The 25,473-nt window shown below is 39.7% G+C and overlaps 1 protein-coding gene and 1 long non-coding RNA gene across 2 annotated transcripts in view; one reads left to right on the forward strand and one right to left on the reverse strand.

Moving 5' to 3' along the window:
- Nucleotides 1-375: 375 nt before the first annotated feature.
- Nucleotides 376-25,473, reverse strand: part of LOC135075464 (valine--tRNA ligase) — a 39,646-nt gene continuing 14,548 nt past the window's right edge. The window contains exons 10-22 of the mRNA XM_063969904.1: nt 22,724-22,869; nt 21,658-21,847; nt 19,425-19,514; nt 19,058-19,189; nt 15,426-15,617; nt 14,635-14,741; nt 13,901-14,128; nt 10,515-10,656; nt 9,544-9,714; nt 8,656-8,850; nt 8,027-8,205; nt 7,538-7,643; nt 376-1,313 (exon numbers count right to left, since the gene is read on the reverse strand). Of these exons, the coding sequence (XP_063825974.1) occupies nt 1,098-1,313; nt 7,538-7,643; nt 8,027-8,205; nt 8,656-8,850; nt 9,544-9,714; nt 10,515-10,656; nt 13,901-14,128; nt 14,635-14,741; nt 15,426-15,617; nt 19,058-19,189; nt 19,425-19,514; nt 21,658-21,847; nt 22,724-22,869 (2,094 nt within the window). The 3' untranslated portion in view covers nt 376-1,097. The remainder of the gene's footprint in view (nt 1,314-7,537; nt 7,644-8,026; nt 8,206-8,655; nt 8,851-9,543; nt 9,715-10,514; nt 10,657-13,900; nt 14,129-14,634; nt 14,742-15,425; nt 15,618-19,057; nt 19,190-19,424; nt 19,515-21,657; nt 21,848-22,723; nt 22,870-25,473) is intronic.
- Nucleotides 23,103-24,015, forward strand: LOC135075621 (uncharacterized). The gene is made up of 2 exons (XR_010258072.1): nt 23,103-23,334; nt 23,853-24,015. It is a non-coding gene; the product is annotated as an uncharacterized LOC135075621 (long non-coding RNA).

Genomic DNA, 25,473 nt, shown 5'->3' on the forward strand with positions numbered 1-25,473 from the left:
TACAATATAAATTTTATAAAATCAGATTTGTATGAAAATTAAAATAATTAAAATGAAGACTTCACCATACCATTTATATGTCCATGTTAACATGGGCTAGTGTCGGCTCATATACCCATTTACCTAACACCCTGTAGATTGTTCATGCGAAGACCCGATTGAGACCAAAACGTTCCATATTCCTTTTCTATACAAATGCCTTATGCCATTGCAACCGATCAAGCTAACTGAGCACCACGCTGGAATCCCCGCGTTTGCCCTGTCCGTACCAGGGTCGATGTGATGTGACGTCACATCCACCAGGTGCGCAGTTAACTCGACGGGGTTGTAAGTACTATTTAACGAGGCGTTAAAGATTTAAATGAAACTAATTGGTTATTTAAAAGCGATTTTATTGCAAAAAGAAATAAATTAACACCCTTGTAGACGGTAATATTCAGGTAGAGGCAGTCTTAAAAAAACCTGACTTTTCTTATATTGAAACTTGTTTTCGCGAACATCAGACGAGAAACATATGAAAGTTATGATAATTTATTGATAAATAAATATCATACTTAAATCTTAGTGCTATCATACACTTTAGAATACAGAGGTACTCGGTAGTCATATTTGTAATAATTCTTACAACTATCGAAAATATACGTATAAAATACTTTTCGGTAAAACTAAAGAGGTATTATTATACTAATAAGACTATGACATATAATAAAGAAAAAAAAATACAACGCACATTTCTGTGCAATAGAATATCTTCTAGCACTTTGACCTACCACAAATAACATTATACGTACTCTTAGACTGGGTTACACCATCTTACTTTACTTTTAACAAACGTCAAAAATCTGTCAAACTGTATACAAAACGCACCGGTTATCGTTATTATTACCGTTAAAGTTAGGTGGTGCAACCCAGCCTTAGAAATTTCTAAAATAACTGAGGTTACAAACAGAACAACCTACAAACTTTAAAATTTCCTCATTCGATTTCTAACTTTACGGTCACTACCGTCAAAGTTCAAAATTGATTGGAAAAATTCATCATAACAAAAGTTGAGTGCTAATATCACGGTTTCATACATTTCAAGTCCGGTTTCAGCATTACATAAGTTTTAGGGTTTCCATCGCCGCTTGTAGCCTTTCTATTTCTCCTTGGGATTGAGCGAGCTTCTCAGAGTTAAGATTTTGTACGTCCACTGGTACTTTAGTAGTGTAGTCGTCTGCCGCTATTGCCTGCTGTAGCTTGCTTATAATTTGTGACAGAGCTTCCTTCTTCTTCTCCAGTTTCGCTATCTCTTTCTGAGGATCGATGAGGCCCTGGAGAAAAAAACATTGCAATGAGGGCTATCGTTTTAGTGCTCACCAGTTAGCGCCACTGTAGAGTAAGGTCCTGTCACTTGCTAGTAGTGAAGACAGTGGCACCAACTGGTGACGCTAAAGTGGTAGGAGGATTATCGCATTTGCACTCATCAAGATGCTTCTCAATCTGGACTGTTACTTAGCTTTATTATTAGTTTTTTATTTTAAAGAGATAACTTGGAATTGTCATTCTCACTAAAATGTCTCTGGGGTGGTGGCGTAGTGAGGCGGGTCGTTACATTCCCTCTAATATGGTCGAGTGAAGCGATGGCTGGTTCACTCGTCATGTCTGTGAACAGGCGCTGCTTTCGGGGACTGGTCAATCCAAGTTATTCAAATTTATGTATGCGAGTCATTTCTACTAGTATCTTAATATGTAAGTCTAGATATTAGCACGTCACTACCTTGTTTATACCACGCAATCTTGTATACCCATTCTTATAAGATACACCATACAAGAATGCATGGTAAATTCAGTGAACTGCTCCAGAATCGAATGTACCTACTACTACTATTTCTATTTATTTATATTAACCGGCAGACAGTGGTGACTGAGTTTGTTGCGGCGCTTCTTCTCAGCACTTGCCAAATGTTGGTCTCGAAGCGCTGGTAGGGTAAAAAGATTATGAGACATGTAGAGGCTCCTTAAGAGCGTTGTAGCAAAAAGTTGGCGTTCGAATTTTAGGTTTTTATTGCTTGACGTCGCGTAGTGAGTGCGCAAACTGCATTTATCTGTACAATTTCAACGCTGCGTCGACTAAACGATCTTAAGCCGTAGTTGTATCGTACCTAAGACAGTAGTACATCATACATAATAATAAAGAAATAATGTATAATTTACCTATTTGATTTTTTCTCAGATCAGACTTTTAGCAAAATCAAGTTACGTAATTAATGTATTTTTTACACTAGTAAATCCCGCGACAAGTTTTTAATCTTTAAATTGAGTAAAGTAATAAGTTGATGGGTTTGAAAGAATTTATGTTTTATTTTATTCTTTTTACAGCATCAAAAGCTTGTTTATGAAAAATATTTACTATTTAAATTTTACTTTTTGACTTTTTAGTTTTTATGATGCGGGATGGAAAAATTAAAATATAATTATTCTGATTTTGTGACGTTTCCGCACATAAATATGGATAGGTTAAATAAATAGAATGAAATGTATGAAAACGAGCGTGCAATTTTTTTAAACGTTATCTATAATATCTGTGTCCATCAAAGAGCTCGTAACTAAACATCGTAAGCGCCATTCAAATTATTATCTAAAGTTAATAATAAATATTTAGTTTTTGTAAATCTAAACAAGTCAGGAAATCAAAGAGGTAAATACTGATATCATTGTGATTTTATAGAATTTATTATTATAAACCACGGTCGTATAATGCTAAAAAATCAGAGGTAACTTTAAGATTTTTATCCATAGAGCAAAATTTATCTAATCGTGTTTTTAAACAGTTATCCCAAAAACAATACTTGTCAAAAAACCAAGTCTCACTACTCAGTTGTTCTACGGTAAAAAGTTGTGAGATCCATGTAATACCAAGTCCAGTCCAGTAAATCATTAACGTTTTACATAAATATATTGACTTGGCCATCGCATGAAAACACGTGTAAATTAAATTATTTAGTGCGAAATGAAACGAAATTTTGCATGCCTGTGTAGACATGCAAAATTTCAGCTCAATGGGAAAACGGGAAGTAAGTAAATTTTAAGTTGCAAGATTTTACAACTCCAGATGTCAAAGAAAATAAAGATTTATGAAGAAAATAAAAAGTACTGTCTACGATACATTTGTTAGGCCGTGTTGCGCACCGTCATCAAAATTTTGGATGTCAAAAATCTGTCTAACATAAAACACCGGTTATTGTCAGTTAGGGTCAAAGTTAGGTGGTGCATCTCAGCCTTAGTGTATTTTAATTAAATTTAATAAAAATAAGGATGACGAAAATAATCGATAAGTGATCTCACTCGAATATTTCTTATAGTAGGTATACAAGATGTCGAACAAATGGTTACTTACTGAAAACGTGCTTCATGAGACCTAGCAAACGGCATCAATAATTATATCATTGTTTAAGAACGAACTGAATCTATTCAAAAAACCTATATTTCCAGCTTTCATACATTTAATACAGTTACAAACAAACACGAAATCAATGGTTTCTGAGAATTCTGAGTGCCTTAATGCCGTCCCCTTTATCTTTTTATTTAGTATTTATTAATTAGTATCTCTTGATGATATTGTAGCAAGTTAAACCTAAAATCATGTTTTGCGTAAATAGTTTAAATAAGAATGCAATTTACGAGTTTGTTGTTTGATTATTATACAGGGTGTTAGGTAAATGGGTATATGAGCCGACACTAGCCCATGTTAACATGGGCATATAAATGGTATGGTGAAGTCAGAAAATTGATATCATCATTTAAATTTTTTAAATTTTCATACAAAATAAATTTTTAAAAATCCAGTTTGTATGAAAATTAAAATTATTAAAGGACATCATCCACGTTTCATATATTTTTGGTCCAAAATCAAAAGTGCCGGCCAACAAAAAAAAGTGCTGTATTCTGACAGAATACGTCTGCCTTAGCATTTGTTACTATGGCACCAAAGCCGTAGCTCCACTGTGCGTCGAGTATTTGAGATCTAAAAGTCATCGACTATTCATACATTTTTGTTCAAAATCAAAAGTGTCGGCAAATAAAAAAAAAGTGCTGTATTCTGACAGAATACGTCCGCCTTAGCATTTGTTACTATGGCACCAAAGCTGTAGCACCACTGTGCGTCGAGTATTTGAGATCTAAAATTCATCGACGATTCATACATTTTTTGTTCAAAATCAAAAATGTCGGCCAATAAAAAAAAAAGTGCTGTATTCTGATAGAATACGTCCGCCTTAGCATTTGTTATTATGACACCAAAGCTGTAGCACCACTGTGCGTCGTAGTATTTGAGATCAAAGTCAGTCGTTTCATATATTTTTAGAACTCAAATACTACGATGCACAGTGGTGCTACAGCTTTGGTGCCATAGTAATAAATGCTAAGGCGGACGTATTCTATCAGAATACAGCACTTTTATTTTTTGGCCGGCACTTTTGATTTTGGACCAAAATGGATGATGTCCTTTAAGATATAAATTTTCTGACTTCACTTTACCATTTATATGCCCATGTTAACATGGGCTTGTGTCGGCTCATATACCCATTTACCAAACACCCTGTATATTACTCAATTAAAAAATTAAATTTAAAAAATTAACACTTCTAATATGGTAGGTATGGCTGGCGGCATACATTTAGTATGAAATTCGGAAACATTGAATTTTCGCATAGATCCAGTTTATTCTTTGACCTATTTATTGTTATTGTTTTAAAGAGCTCATGAAGCACTTACAGGAACAGTAATCAGTTTCTCGATATCTTGTATAATTAAAAATCGAGTGAAATCACTTATCGTTTCCACCCTGTACCTATACTTTTAAAAACAAACTCATTTTATACGTTTATTTGTATATAAGTATCTACAATACAAATACCTAACCAACTTAATTGACGTTTTATAAAACTATTTGTCTAAGTGTCATCGAGCGACCGCTGGTGGATTTGCCATTTACCTGACCTACCCCTTTATTACTAAACGTTTAATATCAGATGAATAGTTACGCACCAATTTCTTTCATTCAGTCGTCAGTAATTGAACTTTCGGAAAAACATGACGAAGCGTTGTGTGACCATACAGACGTTATTCAACTTTTATTAGTAAGGAAGAGTATATTTTATGTTGGTAGAAACACAATAGCATAGACTAATGTTTTGACACCCTGTTAAAATTTTTATTAGTCATTTATTTTTTCCTGACCAAACAGATACCATAATAATATCTTTTATCTATTCTACCCATATTCTGTAAGTAAAATAATAAAAAGTTTGAAAAGAAAGAAATTACAAGTCCGATTTACCTAAACAAATAAATTAAAAATACTTGCGGATCAAAAGTACTCAATCATACTACAATTTACGAAAAAATCACGCGTGACGCATAAACGTCAGTGGGCAGTCAACTGACATAGACCCGGCGTCTACGAGTGCCAAAGCACGACTGATTTATGCCATTTGATGCACCCGATTTTATAGTATTTTCAAATTAATTTTTCATTTGAAGATTGAAGATAGATATTTTTTCTTTTTCACACAATAATAGTACTATGTTTCTTCTTAAGTATAAAGTAGTTTATGTTGCCAAATGACTTTTAGATTATGAGATGTGACCTGTTTTCTTGCAGTAATTTTCTCGAATTTTGACTATCTTAGACATGATAAAAATGCATTTTAATGAATTAAACATCAAAATTTTCTCAATACACTTTCTTCTTCAGGGTATGCTTATTCTAATGAATACATTCAATCTTCTTACTTAGCAATAAATTTGTTGTAATATTAGTTCAAAGTTGTGCCTTCGCGAGTTACCTGGAAATCGGGCTTTCGAAATTCGCTGTTTTCGTAGGCAAAAATCCAATTTGAACGAGATTTTGTCAATAGACATTCCGTAAAAACGTATGATTATTACGATGATATAAGTCAAAAGAAGCTATAACAATAAATTATATGACTAAAATCATTTCGAAATCTGCCAAATTCTCGATTTCTGCATGAAAAATGTGACAACGCTCTTAAGAGCAAAATGACGATTTGTAAGAACTATTTATTAGTCCAAACAAATAAAGAAATTTTGACTTTGACTTTGACTTTGGCGCCACTGTAGAGTAAGGTCCTGTCAATCGCCAGGGGTGCCAACAGTTAAGTATAAAAACGATAGCCCTCATTAGTTTTATATTGGAAAAATAAAGGCTACGATATTTATGTGAGTATTTCTCAAAAAAAATGTACATTTTGAAAAAAAAAGTGTGCTTTGAAACAGTTCAAAAGTGTTATATTTATAAATCATCACACAAAAAAAACACACACATAATTTTGAAGGATGAATATTAATCTTTAAGATAACGAAGAATTATAGCTATAATCCTACTTATTACCAAATATTTAGATATTTTAAAAATAGTCCTTTTTTACCTTTCATACAAAAACCTGTTTGCCACCCTAGCTTTTTCATGTATTTTTGTTTCATAAAATGCGATACGTAACTAAATTATTGTAAATTTCTTTGTATTATCGTTCTACAGTAATCGCAGTTTCTGTATCAAATTGATTTTCTATGGGGTGTCATAATGAATTGGCAATTTAAAGCAAAAAAACAAAATGAGTCGCTCTCATTTACTATTTCGTTATTTACTCTTTAGTTACGATTTATTTCTACTTTCCCATGGTTTCTGAACAATTCCGTATTTATTTTACACGGACAACAATAGCTGCACTCTGAATGGCTGTTGGCCTGACGTCTCCGCCATAACATCTATCGCGAAAATTTGTGAAAACGTGTGTGTTTTGTGGGATTACTTTTTCGTAACAGGCAGTAAAATCAGCGATTTTATATAGAACGGTAAGTCTTCATTTAACCATTTTTTGTAATACGTGTGGTACGAACATTTAGTAAGCTTTTATATTTGCTGTAACAAATTTTATCAAAAAAATACTTGTTTCTGATCTCATTTTGTCTAATATTTCGTTACGTTTTTTGCGAATTTCGTTACGTTACGAAAAAGTACAACATAATGCTGAGTGTATACTGTTATTACCTGACTAAGCATAGTAACATTCACTACTTAATTAATTTCAAAAAATATAGAGCGTTAATAACAAAAGGATTGGATACTATCTGCTTTACAGAAGTGCCACCAGCAAAAAAATATCAAATCATTTAGATTACGTTTTTATGTGATTACTTCTTTTGTTTTTTTAGGAATGCCGCCAAAAACCAATGCCGAAAGGCAAAAAGCTTACAGAGAACGACTCAAAATGGATAAACATGATGGAACAAAAATAATTTTATTAAAATAGTATGAATGATTACCCCCTTATTTTATTTCTAACTCCTTAATATTACCCCGTATTTGGGTGCATACTTACAAATATTTCGAATTGAATAAATGAAGAGCATTCACAATATTTCGCCAATGTATAACAAGCCTTATGGCCTTACTATTTCGTTACTACCGTTTCGTTACGTACATTTTTTTTGAGAAATACTCATGTAAGATTGGAAATGAAATCTGAATTACCTTGAGCACTAAATGCACTTCAATTTTATCAGATACAGTCAGAATGGAGCACCCAGTCGGAGGCTTCTCATCGCTCAGTTCACTGTACGCCAATGACTGCAAGTTCCTGTAAAAGAAAAACGTTTCGTTGCTTCGTTAAAATGTAGTTCACAAGCACAAGTGAAATAGTAGTGGTAGAGTGACGCAGTTATTTTTTCTTTATAAGTATAAGAGACACTTCAGGGCATATAAATCGTCCAAAATATGGCTAGGGCATGCTATAGGGTCATATACAACAATTTTGGGCAATATCAACAAGTGCCGGTTGGTTTACTAGGTACTTTATTTCGCAGAAGTCAACATGAGGTACTTTCGCGGAAAGGTTGCTATTTGTACGCTTTGACGCTCTGACGTCATAGATCGGGGTTTTAAATAATGTGGTATCGTGGTTAAACAATTGCTATAGTTCTATCAAAATGCATAATCTGCTGTGTTATCAACTGCACATACCTGAACAATGCCCTTAAATGGTCTCCCTTCAAGTCTTCCGCTATGATGAGGTGCGCGGTGGTCTTCTGCTTGTTGGCCAGGTTGTACTCGGACCGCGAGGAGCGGATCAGGTGCACCATCTTGAGGACTGTCTCCACGTCCGCCTCGATGGCTTCAGACCGCCAGGGCGCGTCGGATTCCTGAGGAATGAAGGGTAATTTACATGTGGTTGATATAAAAACAGTTGACAGAGGAAATTTTGGCAGTTTGTGAAAATTTATGCGTAAAAATTAATAGACGGATTTTGATCATTCTTTACATTATTGGAGTTGTTTGTACATAAAAATATCTCATAGACATCTTACAGATTTATGCCTAAATATGTAGACTAATATGGGATAGTAATAAGATTTGTTATACATTTTTTTTGTTGAAGTTCTATCGGTTTGCTCTTACTATCGGAGCTAGTGGGTTAGTCCGATTAAAATATATTAGACATCATACACTATAGGGGACGAAATTATGTACGAGAAACTAGGTAAACCAATTGTTCTTAACTATGACATAAATGTGCTACAATTTTATAGAAAAGATTGGTTTTATTGATTCCACATGGGTCAAAGATAAATATCCCACTGGTCTGCCCTTACCGTGGGATAGCTGGCCACGCAAATAGACGGGCATGACGTATCCTTCCTCGGCAATCGTTGGAACAGCTCCTCGGTGACGAACGGCATGAATGGACTGAGCAGCTTGAGGCCGTAGTCCAGGGTGGTGTAGAGAGTACGCCTGGCCGCCGCCTTCTGTTCTTCGGTGCCTTGCGCGAACACTGGTTTTAGGTACTCCTGAGGGTTAACAAAAAGATTTTCGATAAGTCAATCGCGAATTTTAAGATTTCACCATTATTAAACGTCAGATGAGTAGGCTCTTTCGATTTCCCAAATCAATACTAAAATGTTATGATTTTACTTGTTAGTTTATAAAAATATTTTCCAAAAAAACATGGTCCTTCGAGCCAGATTTGGAATAATACGTGTTAACGTGCTGTTATTATTAAAAATGGGCCTGATTCTATATGCATATTGATAGTATAACAAGAACTTCAGTCTTCTATGGAGTAGTTAGTAGAAATAACAAAACAGTCGGAGCAGGTACACTATGTGGGAAATTGGCCGAGACGTAATAGTGTGAACACCATTTCGGTTACTTTCTCTTTCCCCCACCCGTGAGTCGCCCATACTTCGGTGTGGGATCTAGCGCTTCGTTTCGGTTAATTTTCCGCATAGTGTACTTGCGCCAAATAACTGATGTCTAAATAACGGATTTGATTAGACGAATAGATTGGTAATAAAACTTAATTGTGGTAAAAATTGCAGCTAATTAGTTTTTGCACTGTAACACCTTACTGTCACAACTGTATCACCAGTTGCCAGAATGCGACTCGCATGAAATACAATATTGCAAAGTCAACATAATACAATGTGTCCCTAAAGCACTAAGGCGTACCTTATTATACTTTAATAGACACAAAAACTCACCAAATAAACATCGCAAAGGTCGTACAGCCACAGGTTATAACAATGAGTAGTGGCTGACGGGAAGTCGTATGCTTGGAAGCCGGCGTTCGCCTTCTGCACGGCGAGGGCCAGTTTGGACAACATCCACCGGTCCATTGGGGCCAGGTTGGCTGGTACATTTGGTGTGTGGACCTGGGGAAGATAAATACTTTATTGTACGGACGACAGCACATTAAGCTAGGCTGTGTCAACTTATACAGTTGTAATAGCGGCGATTTTGCAATAAAATTGTACACTACATAAAACTAGAAAAGAAAATACACAAAAGAGACTTAGGTCAGGGACTTAGGTTGTCTTATCGCTATGAAATTAACTTTCCCAAAGTTGATTGTCAATCTTGGAAAATAATAGACCGAGTACCATTGATAGCAACCTTTCTATGGTCCTAGCAATTTAAGTAATATTTTAGGCTTGAAGTCTATGGACGCGGATAATAAGAGATCCTGCAGCATTTAGCTGACCATCATCAGGAAACGTACTTGTACCTTTTCTCGTAAAAAAGATGAAAGTGGGGTAAACATTTTCTGGCATTTATTAAACCTACTCACTAAACCTCATAGTGTCCTACAGGAAGTACATAAGCGCGATCTTGGAAAGCTGTTCTTACTGACCTGATAGACAGTGTCCTTGGGGAAGTACATGAGCGCAAACTTGGCGGCGTTTCACAGCTTGTTGCAGAAGAAACGATAGCCCTTTACTTAATCTTTTTGTTCGTTCGTTCGTTTCAGCCAAATTATGTCCACTGCTGGACAAAGGGCTCTCCCAAGGGTTTCTTCAACGACCGGTCCTGTGTTGCCCCTATCCAGGTACTTCCCACGATATTCACCAGATCGTCGGTCTATCTAGTGGGGGCCGACACTACCTTCTTACTGATCCCATAAACGGTGTCCTTAAGTACATAAACGCGATCTTGGAAAGCTGTTCTTACTGACCTCATAAACGGTGTCTTTGGGGAAGTACATGAGCGCAAACTTGGCGGCGTTCCACAGCTTGTTGCAGAAGAAGCGGTAGCCTTGAACACGCAGGATGTCCAGGTTCAGGTCACGGCCTTGCGTCATCGCGCACAGGGCGAACCTGTGGAAGAAAAGCAGAGGGATAATGCGTGTATTTGACCTTCATCTTGATTTCTTAATTAGAAACATAAGAGAAAGGTAGAGAAAGAAAGAGGGGGAGTGATGTATAGGTAAAGAGGGAAAGAGAGAGGGGAACATAGAGGGAAGAGAGAATACGAAAAAGAGGGATTTGAATGAAATGGGCGTGGCTTTTCCACTTGTAGGCGTGGCTCCTTTCAAAGCAAATTATCATGCCCCAAATATAGCTTACCCTACCACCATTTCGGGACATCATGTCAGCTGGTGCTAAAAGACGTGGCGTAAAAAACTCGGGAGACACTCATAAGAGTTAAACACAATAATAATTACACATTACCTTAACCTTCAGATCCAGGTTCGAGTTCGCGAGCTAAGCTGGTGAGAGAGGGACAGAGAAAAGAGGGATTTAAACACAGTGGGTGTGGTTTCCCCATTCGTGGGCGTGGTGATCTAGTTTTACCTCAGCGCATCAGTCCCGCACTCCGGTATCCCGTTGGGTTAGTCCTGCTTCTGGCCAGACTTGGCCCGCTCCACCTCCTTGGGGTCCAGGTTGGAGTCCGCGAGTTGCGCGTGCAACTGCTCGAGCGTCACTCCGCCCACCACGTCCACTGGGTCGATGACGCGAGAGAGAAAGAGAAGAGGGAGAGAGGGGTGGCGCCAGAGAGAAAGAGAAAAGGGAGAGAGGGGTGGCGCCAGAGAGAAAGAGAAAAGGGAGAGAGGGGTGGCGCCAGAGAGAAAGAGAAAAGGGAGAGAGGGGTGGCGCCAGAGAGAAAGAGAAAAGGGAGAGAGGGGTGGCGCCAGAGAGAAAGAGAAAAGGGAGAGAGGGGTGGCGCGAGAGAGAAAGAGAAAAGGGAGAGAGGGGTGGCGCGAGAGAGAAAGAGAAAAGGGAGAGAGGGGTGGCGCCAGAGAGAAAGAGAAAAGGGAGAGAGGGGTGGCGCCAGAGAGAAAGAGAAAAGGGAGAGAGGGGTGGCGCCAGAGAGAAAGAGAAAAGGGAGAGAGGGGTGGCGCCAGAGAGAAAGAGAAGAGGGAGAGAGGGGTGGCGCCAGAGAGAAAGAGAAAAGGGAGAGAGGGGTGGCGCCAGAGAGAAAGAGAAAAGGGAGAGAGGGGTGGCGCCAGAGAGAAAGAGAAAAGGGAGAGAGGGGTGGCGCGAGAGAGAAAGAGAAGAGGCAGAGAGGGGTGGCGCCAGAGAGAAAGAGAAAAGAGGAGAGAGAGTGGGAAAGAGAAAGAGAGAGGGAAGTGACAAAGAGAGAGAGAGGAGAGTGAGAAAGAGAGGGGGAGAGAAAAAGAGAGACTTCTCCACTAAAGGAAGCGTGTGCGAGATGGGTGGGGAAGAGAAAGAGAGAGAGTGGGGAGAGAGAAAAGACAGACAAGAGGTGGGGGAAAGAAAAAATCGAATAATACAAAATGGCCGCGCTTAAATTCGCGAGCGTGTCCTGAACCTTACCTCAGCGCATCGGTCCCGCACTCCGGTATCCCGTTGGGATAGTCCTGCTTCTGGCCAGACTTGGCCCGCTCCACCTCCTTGGGGTCCAGGTTGGAGTCCGCAAGTTGCGCGTGCAACTGCTCGAGCGTCACTCCGCGCACCACGTCCACTGGGTCGATGACGTTGTCCAGCGACTGGACTTCTTGCAGCTCTCAAGATACGAAAGAGAACAGAGAGCGAGAGAGAAAGAGAGAGGGGAGAGAGAAAGAGAGGGATATAGAGGTGAAAAAAGAAAGAGAGAGAAAGAGGGAGAGAAAGGGAAAGAGAAGAAGAGATGGGGATATAAAAAAGAAGGGAGAGAGAGAACGAGAGGAGAGAGAAAGGGAGAGAGAGAGGGAAAAATAGAGGGAGAGAGAGAGAGAAAGAGGGAGAAATAATGAGAGAGGTAGAGATAAAGAGACGGAGATAGCGGGAGGAGAAGAAAGAGAGGGGAGGGGGAGAGGAAGAACGAGACTTTCCCACACGTGGGAGCGTGTGAGAGATTAGTTGGGGGAGAGAGAAAGAGACAAGAAAGAGGATAGAAAGAAAAGGGAGTAAAATAAAATCGGCGGGACTTCTCCATTCGTGGGCGTGTCCTGAACTTTACCTCAGCGCATCGGTCCCGCACTCCGGTATCCCGTTAGGATAGTCCTGCTTCTGCCCAGACTTGGCCCGCTCCACCTCCTTGGGGTCCAGGTTGGAGTCCGCGAGTTGCGCGTGCAACTGCTCGAGCGTCACTCCGCGCACCACGTCCACTGGGTCGATGACGTTGCCGAGCGACGCGGACATCTTGCGGCTCTCAAGACACGAGAGAGAGGAGAGGGAAAGAGACAGGAGAAAGAGAGGGGGAGAGAGAGGAGGTACAGAGAGAAAGTTAGAGGAAGAGAGAGAAAGAGAGGGGAAGATAAAGCGAGCGGGAGGGGGGGGGGGGGGAGAAGAGAGAGAGGGGGAGAGTAAGAAAGAGAGGGAAAGAGAAAGGGGAGACAAAAAGAGAGGGGAAGTGAGAGGTGAGAAAGAAAGAGAGGGAGAGAAAGAGTGGGAAAAAGAGAGGGGGGAGAGAAAAAGAAGAGACAGGAAGAGAGAGAGGAGAGAGAAGGACAAAGAGAGGGGAAGAGGAGAGGAAGAGCGAGACTTCTTTACATGTGTGGAAAGAGAGAAAGAGACAGAGGAAGGGGGGAGAAAAACGGAATTAAACAAAATGGCCGCGGATTAATTCGTGGGCGTCTCCTAAACTATACCTTACCTCAGCGCGTCGGTCCCGCACTCCGGTATCCCGTTGGGATAGTCCTGCTTCTGGCCAGACTTGGCCCGCTCCACCTCCTTGGGGTCCAGGTTGGAGTCCGCAAGTTGCGCGTGCAACTGCTCGAGCGTCACTCCGCGCACCACGTCCACTGGATCGATGACGTTGCCCAGCGACTGGACTTCTTGCGGCTTTCAAGGTACGAGAGAGGAGAGGGAAAGAGAGGGAGAGAGATAGAGGGGGATAGAGAGACAGAGAGGGAAAGAGAGGGGAGAGAAAGAAAGAGAGGGAAGAGAGAGAAAGAGAGGGGAGAGAAAGAAAGAGAGGGAAGAGAGAAAAAGATAAAGGGAGAGAGTAAGAAAAAGGGTGAGAGAAGAGAGAGAGGGGGAGGGGGCAGAAGGAGCGAGACTTCCCCACTTATTGGGGCGAGTGAGAGATGGGTGGGGAAAGAGAGAAAGAGACAGGAAGGGACAGAGAAATGGGCGCGGGCGGGGCTTAAATTCGTGGGCATGTCCTAAACCTTACCTCAGCGCATCGGTCCCGCACTCCGGTATCCCGTTGGGATAGTCCTGCTTCTGGCCAGACTTGGCCCGCTCCACCTCCTTGGGGTCCAGGTTGGAGTCCGCAAGTTGCGCGTGCAACTGCTCGAGCGTCACTCCGCGCACCACGTCCACTGGGTCGATGACGTTGCCCAGCGATTTGGACATCTTGCGGCCGTGCGCGTCTCGCACCATTGGGTGGAGGTAGATTTCTCTGGAAAAGGGAATCTTCGATCGTATTCTAGATCGTGTATTCATAGCGTGGTCGACACCGGACAATCTGAACACGTGTAGAGGCACGTGAGGCCCAGAACACACGGTGAAACGCAAACGGTCAAACCGGTTTCAAACTGGTCGCGTCATGTGTGGTCTCTCAACGGAATTTATGGCACAAACTTAATAATGCAACTCAAAAGTAACTAGAAGTTGCAGTTTCGTTGCTATTGCGTTTCACCGTGTTGTCTGGGCCATAGTGTGTATTTTGCGCGGCAATCCCGCGTCCGTAATATTAAATCTGCACGATATTAAAACACCCTTAAGTCCCATTGAACAATACGCGAGCAGAACATAGTGAATCGTCCGGTGTGGACATAGATATCATTCAAAGATTAACTTGCCAGCATGATATATATTCACTATAATGAAAACAAGAGACGGAGCAAAGTTTATTTATGCAATATGCCACTTTAAAGGCAGGCTTTCAGTAGAAGTATATCTTACTTGAAAGGTAGTTTTCCTAGAAGTCGTTGACCGAAGAACACCATTCTTGCCACCCAGAAGAATAAGATGTCGTGTCCAGTTTCCAGCAGTGTTCCAGGGTAGAACGCCTATAAAAAGAAGACAACAAGATATTCCTTCCATCTGTGGGTTATCAGGTATCTATCTAGGTATATGACATCGTTCAATTAAAATGAAGGATTGAAATGCTATCAAAACAGGGAATCATGTTTATTTTCAGACAAGTTTCAAGCCTGCAATATTCTAATCATATCTAGAACTAATTTGCATGTTCTGGGAATCGAATCAAGGGAATCCTTAAGGAGAGGCTCCTCTCAGTCTCGGCCCATTAGCCCACATTAAGCCCGTGTGGCAACCCACAGTTGGGCTGAGGCCTTTGCCCTACGCTTACTGTGCTTTGTTGTGCACCTGGAATGATAAAGCTTCAACCACACCAACGCGTGCAGATCGCCATCGCCGGTGCGATCAAAGGCCAATGACAGGTCGCGCGACCAGTTCACGCCAGTGGCGGATTTACAGTTTTGCCGCCCGCAGGCTAGGGTGGGGTTGGATCTTTATTTAACTTTTATCTTCTGAAATCGAGTAAGCGTCATCTGAAATCTGCCGCCCCTAGGCCGCGGCCTATACGGCCTATTGACTGATCCAGGACTGGTTCACGTGACGTGTCATTTCCCTATTATCGCGCCGGCCATAGCGATCTGCACGCATTGGTGTGGTTGAAGCATAAGAGTATCTCACAAAAACATGTTTTTCTATTGGTTAGTAGACCTCACCTGTAAATCCTCAGTCTGGTCAGGCCACCCGAATATCGAGAACGGGAACAGTCCGGACGAGAACCAGGTATCCAGGACATCCTCATCTCTCGCCAGGGTGATGTGGTCGGCCGGCACCTGGTATTTGTTCGCTGCCTTGATACGAGCTTCTTCCTCTGAGTGCGCTGATATCCAGAAGTCTTCGTCTTTTTTCTGTGGGGTTAAGGGTTAGGATGAGTTCGTCTTTTTGCTGTGGGAATAAAGGTGAGAGTTGAATACACAAGAGATGTGGTGGGTTAGCTCTTTAGAAGGCTTTAGGAATGTATTGCTATACTATTTTTACAGTTCTTATTAAAGGGGACAATATTATTTGATCCTCTAAAAACTAATTGATCTTTTTTGTATGTGCACTTTTAAAAATAAATGATGTTTTTTATTATATTTTATCTTTTTAATAATGTTTGGGTCTATATTAGTTGATCTACGGATAAATTATGAATGATCTTCATTTAAGGTAACATAATATTTATGTTTAACATACTCTTTTAATATTTAGTAAACAAAAATAATATTTGATCCTCTTTTTTAGTTATTGATCTTTAATTTTATTTATTTGATGATTTTTATATCAAGTTTGCCTTTTAATATTGATCACCTAATAAATACATTTCGATCTAAGTATAACTTAACTATAAAATATATTTGATCTAACTAAAAATATTATTGGTTAATATTTTTAATTAAAAAATATCTGTTAATTTACTCGGTACTTTGTGGTTGAGTGACAATCGTCCGTCATTTGTCGTTTACTGAGTTGGCCAAGGGCTTAGCGGCCAATAAGCAAGCAGAATGGTACATTGCCATGTTTGTTTAAATTACAAGCTAGTTTGGGACTAGAGGCGCTATGTAGAATAATTTTATACTTCTGGCATCCCTGAACCTGACATCATAATTTTTACCTCTTTTTTTATTTTTTCAAATCGCAAGGGTGATTTTCTCTTAGTATACCGATCTCGACCGTGATCAGTGACCATAGAGTCATCTGTCAACGGGTCGATTAGACCCGATAAAAGCACTAAACGATATTTTTTTACTTTTAATGCGACATCGGGTCGTAAGGACCTGATAAGTTTTTTTTTCAAATATTTACTGTGTTTGACGAAACAATTGCAAAACAATATTTATTTTTCGTACTACTGAAAAGACCGAATATATCCATCCCGCAGCAACGCATCCAGCACCTAAGGTCAATTCGACCCGATAACGCAGTGTGAACGTGTTAAGTATGCTTTTTTAATAAAAAATAAATCTTTGAACATCAAGTGCCTTTAAATAGTTTCCATCCTTTGACTACAACTTAGTAAAAATAAGTACCATAACATAATTATTTTGAAGATTATTTGATATAGACAAAAAAATAATTTATACAAATCAAATTATTTAAAAAAGTATCACAATATTGAATATTTGGTGCTCATTTGTCTTATTTTTGAGGACCAACAAGTAACGATCAGATATAATTTTTACATCTCAAATTTTTTTTGCGTAGTTCAAAAGAGGTTAAAATATCGATCGATTTCATTTATTATATGTCTCAAAGAAAGAGGATCAATCATTAAAATAGATGACCATTTAGATTTTTTTATTTGCCATTTTAGCTAATTAAAAAAGATCATTTAAATACATGCCTTATTAAAGGGTTTACAAATAGCTGAATGTCTTTATGAGCCAGTAATGCATGTAGAGTCTACAGTCTCATTACAGGCTATTTTGTATTGCGAAATAGCACTTCTACAACTAGATTTGGAGCCACGGTGTTAAGCTTGAGGCGCTGTGGTTTGTACATTGATCGTTATATTTGTTATGGTGGCTAAAGCCCGGTCTGTGAGCACGTAGAATTTTGTCCAAAGACCCCAAGCTACCCAGCGCGTAATTATGTTGCTATCGGGCTCGCACACTCACTGCGGGTGCCAGTCGCACAGTCGCGACAGCAATATAATTAAGCGCGAGCGATAAGGATGGGTAGCTAGGGGTCATTGGACAAAATTCTACGTGCTCACAGACCGGGCTTTAGATGACAATTTTGTTTTGCAAGTCTTCTCAATTTTGGTATTCTTTTGTTAAAATCAGTTTGACTGTAAGTTGAATAAGATGGGTATGATGTTGTGCTATTGGTAATGAAAACCTTACATTAGTCTATTAAATAATGTTTTCTATACAACGAACATAAATAAAAATAGATATAAAAAGTAAATAAACAGGCACGTTTATGTGCTACCAGCATTCACACTAAGGTTTCAATAATCATAAAAAAAAAAACTTAATGCAATCTACAATAGCTGCCAACAAAAACGCACTTGAACAGTGCATTTACCAACCATAAGTGCAACTGGAACGACAAAAACAATACACTATGTATAAAATTGCATTTTGACAAAATCCTGTGAATCCTTTGCCTGAGTTATGAAATAATTAATTTTATATAACTTTATTTTTTTCCACTGCTATAAATGGAACGGTTTAAAGGTTTTCTGATATGGTTTATAAGAAATTATGTTAATTTTGACCATTATACATGGACGTATTAGCAAAATAATGGGGTGTAAAATGAGAGATTATAGGCACCACGTGTGTTATTCATCAGGCAAAGGCTATTTAAATCCAACCAAAAAGAACAAAGTGATCAAATAAAGCACAATAACTAGCCAAAGACTCCAAGCATGCTTATATGCATGTATGTTTACAACGTGCGCACTTTATGCTAACAAACAATACACGCATAAGATCGCATACATGACTGTGCTTTTGACGCTTGCAAATCACGCATGTATGCTAGTACTGTACACATGTATAATGTGTGTTACCAATGAAGGAATGCATGCTACCAACGTATGCATCTATGCCAACAACGAAAGCATTCTAGAAACACACACATGCATGTCAATAACACACGCATGTATGCTACCAGTGCACGCACGAATGATTACAAGGCACGCATGTACGTATAGGCATGGAAATAGGGGATATGCAAGGTTTTTTTTATTTCTCAAATTTCAGTAGCCTTGGCATTATCAAATCAATCAGTACTTTTCTTTAACAAAAATTTTAAGATACCTACACATGACGTCATTGGTCATTTAGAACGACACACAAGTCCCATACAAGTTACTATGGGCGGGTGACATTAGACGTCACGCTCAGCTATTTCCATGCAAAGTTTAAACACTTGTAACTTTGTTTCCAGTCCGATTTCAAAAAACTAGTTTTCATAAATTCTATGATTTAACTAAAATGTTTATTTATACATAACTAGCGGTCATCCGCGACTTCGTACGCGTTTTACCCCCTTAGAGGTTGAATTTTGCCAAACCCTGTCTTAGTGAGTACCTACGTTCTAAAAGGAACCCACATGCAAAATTTGAAACTCCTAGCACTTGTAGTTTTTGAGATTTCGTGATGAGTGAGTGAGTGATTGAGTGAGTCAGTCAGTCAGTCAGTGACCTTTCGCTTTTATATATTTTAAAATCGATGCATATTCCCTATTAGGAGCGCACGCATGTATGCTACATAATACACGCATGCATGCAAACATCGCACGCACGTATGCTATCAGTACACGCATGCATGCCAACATCGCATGCATGCTGACGTACGCATGTGGAGCGCGAGAGCGCGGCGGCGACGGCGTCGTGGTGGCGGGCGCGGATGCGCGCGCACTTCTTGCGGCCGCTGCGCGTGCGGCGGCGGCGCGGCGCCGTCTTCGTCTCCTCGTCCGGGGCGCGCTCCTTGCCGGGATAGTTAGTTTAAATAAAGGATATTCTATGCATGTTTCTTTCTTACAATTCTCTCAAATTGAATTTAGTATGTAGGCCCTTTTCAGGTCTCACATGGACATAGCTTAACTACCAACTGGTGCTAAGAAGTGGCGAAAGAATCTCAGCTTTTGCATTGTCTAACCAGCCAGCGTCTTACTCTTACTAAAATGCCTCAATACAGATAATTGAAATCGCGTGACGTCACATAAACACGGATGCGCGCGCACTTCTTGCGGCCGCTGCGCGTGCGGCGGCGGCGCGGCGCCGTCTTCGTCTCCTCGTCCGGGGCGCGCTCCTTGCCGGGATAGTCAGTTCAAATCAGGGATGTTAAGGATATGAATTTTCGGTTATGGATACGGTTACGGATATTAGAATAATATTATACCGGTTTGGGTTACGGATATGAAATCATTTCGGATTATCCGAAAGTTTCGGATAATTTCGGTTACGAATATTAGAATTTCAAAAATTTAAAATTCAAATAGCAAGATGCTGCGCGACCCACATAGCCAATTTATGTACTATGACGATACCTATGATGAAGGTAAAACGGGCGGTGATATTAGATAGTGCCTGGGAATGCCAGACAAGTAACAAATCCGAAACTTTTAAATCGGTTTCGGTTACGGATATCCATAACATCCCTGGTTCAAATAAAGGATTATGCAATCATTTCCCTATCTTACACATTTCTTTCGAATTAAAATTCACACTTTATAGTACGTAGCCCCTTTTTGTGACAATTTTATACCTTTCAATAAAGCTTGCCCTACCACTACTTCAAGAGAAGATATCGGCTGGTGCTGACTTCTTGCGGCCACTGCGCGTGCGGCGCCGTCTTCGTCTCCTCGTCTGGGGCGCGCTCCTTGCCGGGATAGTCAGTTTAAATAAACGATATTTTATATGCATGTTTCTTTCTTACAATTTAATTTAGTATGAAGGCCCTTTTTGAAACCACATGAACGCGTTCCATCATAGCTTAACCTACCAATTATGCTGAGAAGTGGCGAAAGAATCTCAGCTTTGGCATTGTCTAATCCGCCAGCGGCTTATTTTTAGATTACTAAAATACCTAAAAATAGATAATTGAAATCGCGTGACTTTCCAGTTCTATTGAGTAATAGTTTTTATTATTTGACAAAAAAGGTTTAAAATCCTATACTAAGCTCACTTGAGTGGCAGGCGTGACCATTATACGCTGGGATCCTATGCCGCCTACAGCTGACGTGAGATAAACTAATCTTGGATGTTCTCCATCCAGTGGTACCACGTCAGATCGTCTGAGTAGGTTTATTGAAAATGGTTTCTATTAGTCAACAGAAAAGGTTCAAAATAGCTTACCTGCGTCGCCAACGTGACCTTATACCTACGCGGGGATCCTATGTCCCCACTACAACTGGCGGGAGATACACCAATCTCTGATGTTCTCCATCCAGTGGTACCAGGTCACGTATGTATTAAGCTTGCTTGAGTGTCTATAGTAAAATCACTCGTATTCCTTAGCTAAAAAGTTCAAAATAGCTTACCTGGGTGGCCAGCGTGACTTTATACGCGGGTATCCTGTGCTCCCACCACAACTGGCGGGAGATGCACCAGTCTCTGATGTTCTCCATCCAGTGGTACCAGGTCACGTATGTATTAAGCTTGCTTGAGTGTCTCTATAGTAAAATCATTCATATTCCTTAGCTAAAAAAGTTCAAAATAGCTCACCTGGGTGGCCAAAGTGACCTTATACGCGGGTATCCTGTGCCCCCACCACAACTGGCGGGAGATACACCAATCTCTGATGTTCTCCATCCAGTGGTACCAGGTCACGTATGTATTAAGCTTGCTTGAGTGTCTATAGTAAAATCACTCATATTCTTTAGCTAAAAAGTTCAAAATAGCTCACCTGGGTGGCCAAAGTGACCTTATACGCGGGGATCCTATGTCCCCACCACAACTGGCGGGAGATACACCAATCTCTGATGTTCTCCATCCAGTGGTACCAGGTCACGTATGTATTAAGCTTGCTTGAGTGTCTATAGTAAAATCACTCATATTCCTTAGCTAAAAAGTTCAAAATAGCTTACCTGGGTGGCCAGCGTGACCTTATACGCGGGGATCCTATGACCCCACCACAACTGGCGGGAGATACACCAATCTCTGATGTTCTCCATCCAATGGTACCAGGTCAAGTATGTATTAAGTTTGCTTGAGTGTCTCTATAGTAAAATCACTCATATTCCTTAGCTAAAAAGTTCAAAATAGCTCACCTGTGTGGCCAACGTGACCTTATACGCGGGGATCCTATGACCCCACCACAACTGGCGGGAGATACACCAGTCTCTGATGTTCTCCATCCAGTGGTACCAGGTCACGTATGTATTAAGCTTGCTTGAGTGTCTCTATAGTAAAATCACTCATATTCCTTAGCTAAAAAGTTCAAAATAGCTTACCTGGGTCGCCAAAGTGACCTTATACGCGGGGATCCTATGTCCCCACCACAGCTGGCGGGAGATACACCAATCCCTGATGTTCTCCATCCAATGGTACCAGGTCTTCTCGTGGACATCGGGAATGATCTTCAGCTCGCCTGACTTGACGGCTTTGATCGCCTCTGAGGCCATGGTGTCGCATCGAACGTACCTGGGTAAGGAACGTGTCATCATCAGGTCATTTAGTGTACACTGCAGGAGCATGGTCGTCATCAATTTACTAGAGTCAAATAGAGGATGAGGCTTATACTCCTCACGCGGGCTAGACGGATTGGGGCGATATGATGTTCCCATATTTTGTCCCCTAGTTGCCTCTATAATTCTTCTAAAACGCATAATAACTACTTGTAACAAGACACAATAATGACAATTAAATATGTTCTTTTTAATTAAAAGAGTATGAGTAAATTGTGCACTACAAACCGTCTTGTTATTGTTGGGTTCCAACATTAAGATTTATCATTCATTCGTTTGGTGTTGTAACGTTTGTATTTGAGTGCCATCGCGCCCAGTAGCAATTCTTACTCCGGCCTTTACACTTGTGCTGTATTTAACATTAACTGTGTAGACCTAGCAATAAAGTGAATTTGTGAAATTTTTCTTTCAATCCTGAACAACTCCGCTGCCCTACAGTTATCCTCTTCAGATAAGCTAAGTATATTAAGTTTGTATTTACCACAATAGTTAAGCTGTTGACGGGGATCGAACTACCGACCCTAGAATCGGCAGTCCCAGTTATCGCCTTTATCTTACTACCTACTTATTCTAACTATGCACTTAGGGCTCGTTCCTAGGGCAATTCAGTTTTGCGAGATCCAGTAATGCAGTATCACGCAGAACTGGACTGTCGTGTGAAATTGTGTTTGAAATTCGAAATACAAATTCGAAATTAGTTTTTTGCGGGACGCTGAAAACGGGATGTCTGTGTGAACGTTAATATTAAAACAGAAACCTGTTTGTATACTACTAAACAGAATGTCTCCATGGAAACAAGACAAGCACAGGTGTGATTACACCTGCCACTTACCATTGCGGCTTCAACATGGGTTCCACTACATCCTTGGAGCGGCTGCAGAGAGGCACCACCATGGCGTGGTCCTTGGTCTTGCGGTATAACTTCAGCTGTTCCAGCATCTTGACGATGTTGCGACGGGTGTCGAATCGCTTCATGCCCTGTGAAGAAAATTATTATAATAAATAATCAAGCTAATTTTTCTATTTGGTTAAATTGTCTAAAATTTTTGTTTCATATGTTTGACGGTCAAGCAATTATGGTTCAACGTAGTTTCGAGTGCTTTTTGGATTTTTTATTGAAGTATCCTAGTTTCGCCAATGTTGACTGTCAAAACGTGTCCTATTAAAACATAAACTGTGTCTCTCTCTAAAACACTTGACAGATAAACACTCAGAATACGGAACAAACCAGAAACCGTCAACGGGCGTAAATGTGTATTCATATAAAGTACTCCAAATCGCACTACTTTGACTTTAGAGCAATCAGTCAATGGCCGGCGCGCGCATTGTTTACATATCCGTCAGATTGACACTTTATAATTAAATTATGCCGTCTTGTGCCGTTCCAACATGTAAGAATGCTACTGGAATTACGAAGAAAGTGCATGGGATCATGTTTTATCCGTAAGTAGCACATTTCCAATTCATTTTAATTAAATAATAATTTTCAAAAAAAATCACGGTTGTATTTTGTAAGTGTTGCCACAGGTCAACGGAATATTTTACCCTACTTTTTTATATTGAATTACATTTGTCTACTTATAAAAAATTCACGCGTTAATTTTGTTAGCGTTACCACAGAATAATGGAATATTTTCCCCATCCTTTTTGTTTTAATTAGTTTTTAGTGTAATTTCATCCATGACATGACAACCTGATTAATTAAATTATAAGTGCCACTTGTGGTCTAAACTGAATAAATATTTTTGATTTTGATTTGATTTCAATATATTGAATTAATTTATAATATTACTCCCTAATAATGAGGAGATAATAAATTACTATCGTGAATTTCATACTTTCCCATTTATTCAAAAGTAAGGCATTGGTATCAACAGATCAGCAGCAGCAATATTTGTATATTTAATAATAATTTTAAGTAATTAATTATTGCTTACATACTTACTCTGATTTTTTTTCAGGATACACAGCCAGAGTTGCCTCGCAATCAAATTTAAGTATTGGTGATGTTTTTGATTTGGATTCTGTTTTTGACTCCAAGAAAAGTTAAACTAAAAGCACTACTGCGCCGTAAACAAATGTTTTGTTGTCGATATGTTTACATAATAAAGAACCTTAAGTTTCTTTTTTGTTTTACTTGGCATTCTAAAATTTATATTCGACTTTTGTAATTGACTTTTAAATAACATATTATACCTACATAAAATATAGTACATATATTACACTATTTAATAGAAATAAATAATCATCTTACACTTAGTTACAGATCGCGCCAAACTTCTAGTCCGCTCTTAACACAGCGCGAACCGCGTCGCAGTAGCAAAAAATGGGTATGAGCGGGGAGCGGCTGAAGGTGGCGGCGGCAGGGCTCGCCCCACTTCACCGCCCCCACACCTATATCATCAGTGCGTGCGCGTTAGTGTGCATTCAACGTTCTTCCGAATAGCACACGCGCTCGTTTTTCGTAGTGAAGTACAGTCACGCTCAGTTATTTAATTGTTACTTTTAATTTCTTTTGTTGTCAATTTTTTTTTAGTTGTTCAGTTATCGTTTTTTTTGCTGTTCCTTTAATAACAAAATTTTGAACATGCCTAATCGGAATACGGTTTTACGTCGTCAAGCTAGAAAAATTGTGTACAATGTTTTGAAATTTATGCAAAAAGAAGCGGACGAAGGCATAAAAATAAACATCAAGCACGTGCAAAAAAGAGTGGCAGAAGCTACTGGAGTTTCAACGAAAACAGTGCGCAGAATTAATGCAGAAGCTAACAAATCGGAATTTATTGCTGTGTTTCGAACTCCTGGGAAGAAGAGGACGGGAAAAAAGAAGATAACTAATATTGACAGTTTTAACGAAGGGGTAATAAAAAGGTGCGTCCACAATTTTCACATTACCGAAAAAGAGTTACCGACAGTAAAGGGCATTTTAAGAAAGTTAAAGGACGACATAAATTTCGAAGGTTCTGGAACCAGCCTGCGGCGCATATTAAAACGCATGGGGTTTCAATGGAAAAGAACGGAGGATAACAGAAAACTTCTTATTGAACAAACCAATATACGATTGAAACGCATAGATTTTCTACAAAAAATTAAACGTTACCGTGATGATGGAAGGCCGATTATTTATACAGATGAATCGTATGTTGACTCGACACATGTCAGCTCCAAAGCCTGGGGTGATGGTTCGAAAGAGGGACTTAAGAAAAAAATTTCAAAGGGGCAACGTATTGTCATTGTGCATGCCGGGTCAAATACCGGTTTTGTACCTAATGCTCTCCTTATGTTTAAGGCGGGGACAAAGAGTGGAGACTATCATGACAATATGAATTTTCTTAATTATGAAAAATGGTTGCGAACTCAGTTGATCCCAAATCTGCCCTCTAGATCTGTTGTAGTTATTGACAATGCGTCCTACCATAATAAAGAAGAAGAGCACTGCCCAACCTCAAATTCAAAAAAATCTGACATGCAGACATGGCTCACCAAGAAAGGAATTACTTTCAGTCCTGAGATGCTGAAACCTGAACTATACGAACTCATTAAAAAAAACAAGGAAGCAAACAAACGTTTTCTCATTGACCG

This window comes from Ostrinia nubilalis, chromosome 10 (genome assembly GCF_963855985.1).
Source record: "Ostrinia nubilalis chromosome 10, ilOstNubi1.1, whole genome shotgun sequence".
Lineage (NCBI taxonomy): Eukaryota > Metazoa > Arthropoda > Insecta > Lepidoptera > Crambidae > Ostrinia > Ostrinia nubilalis.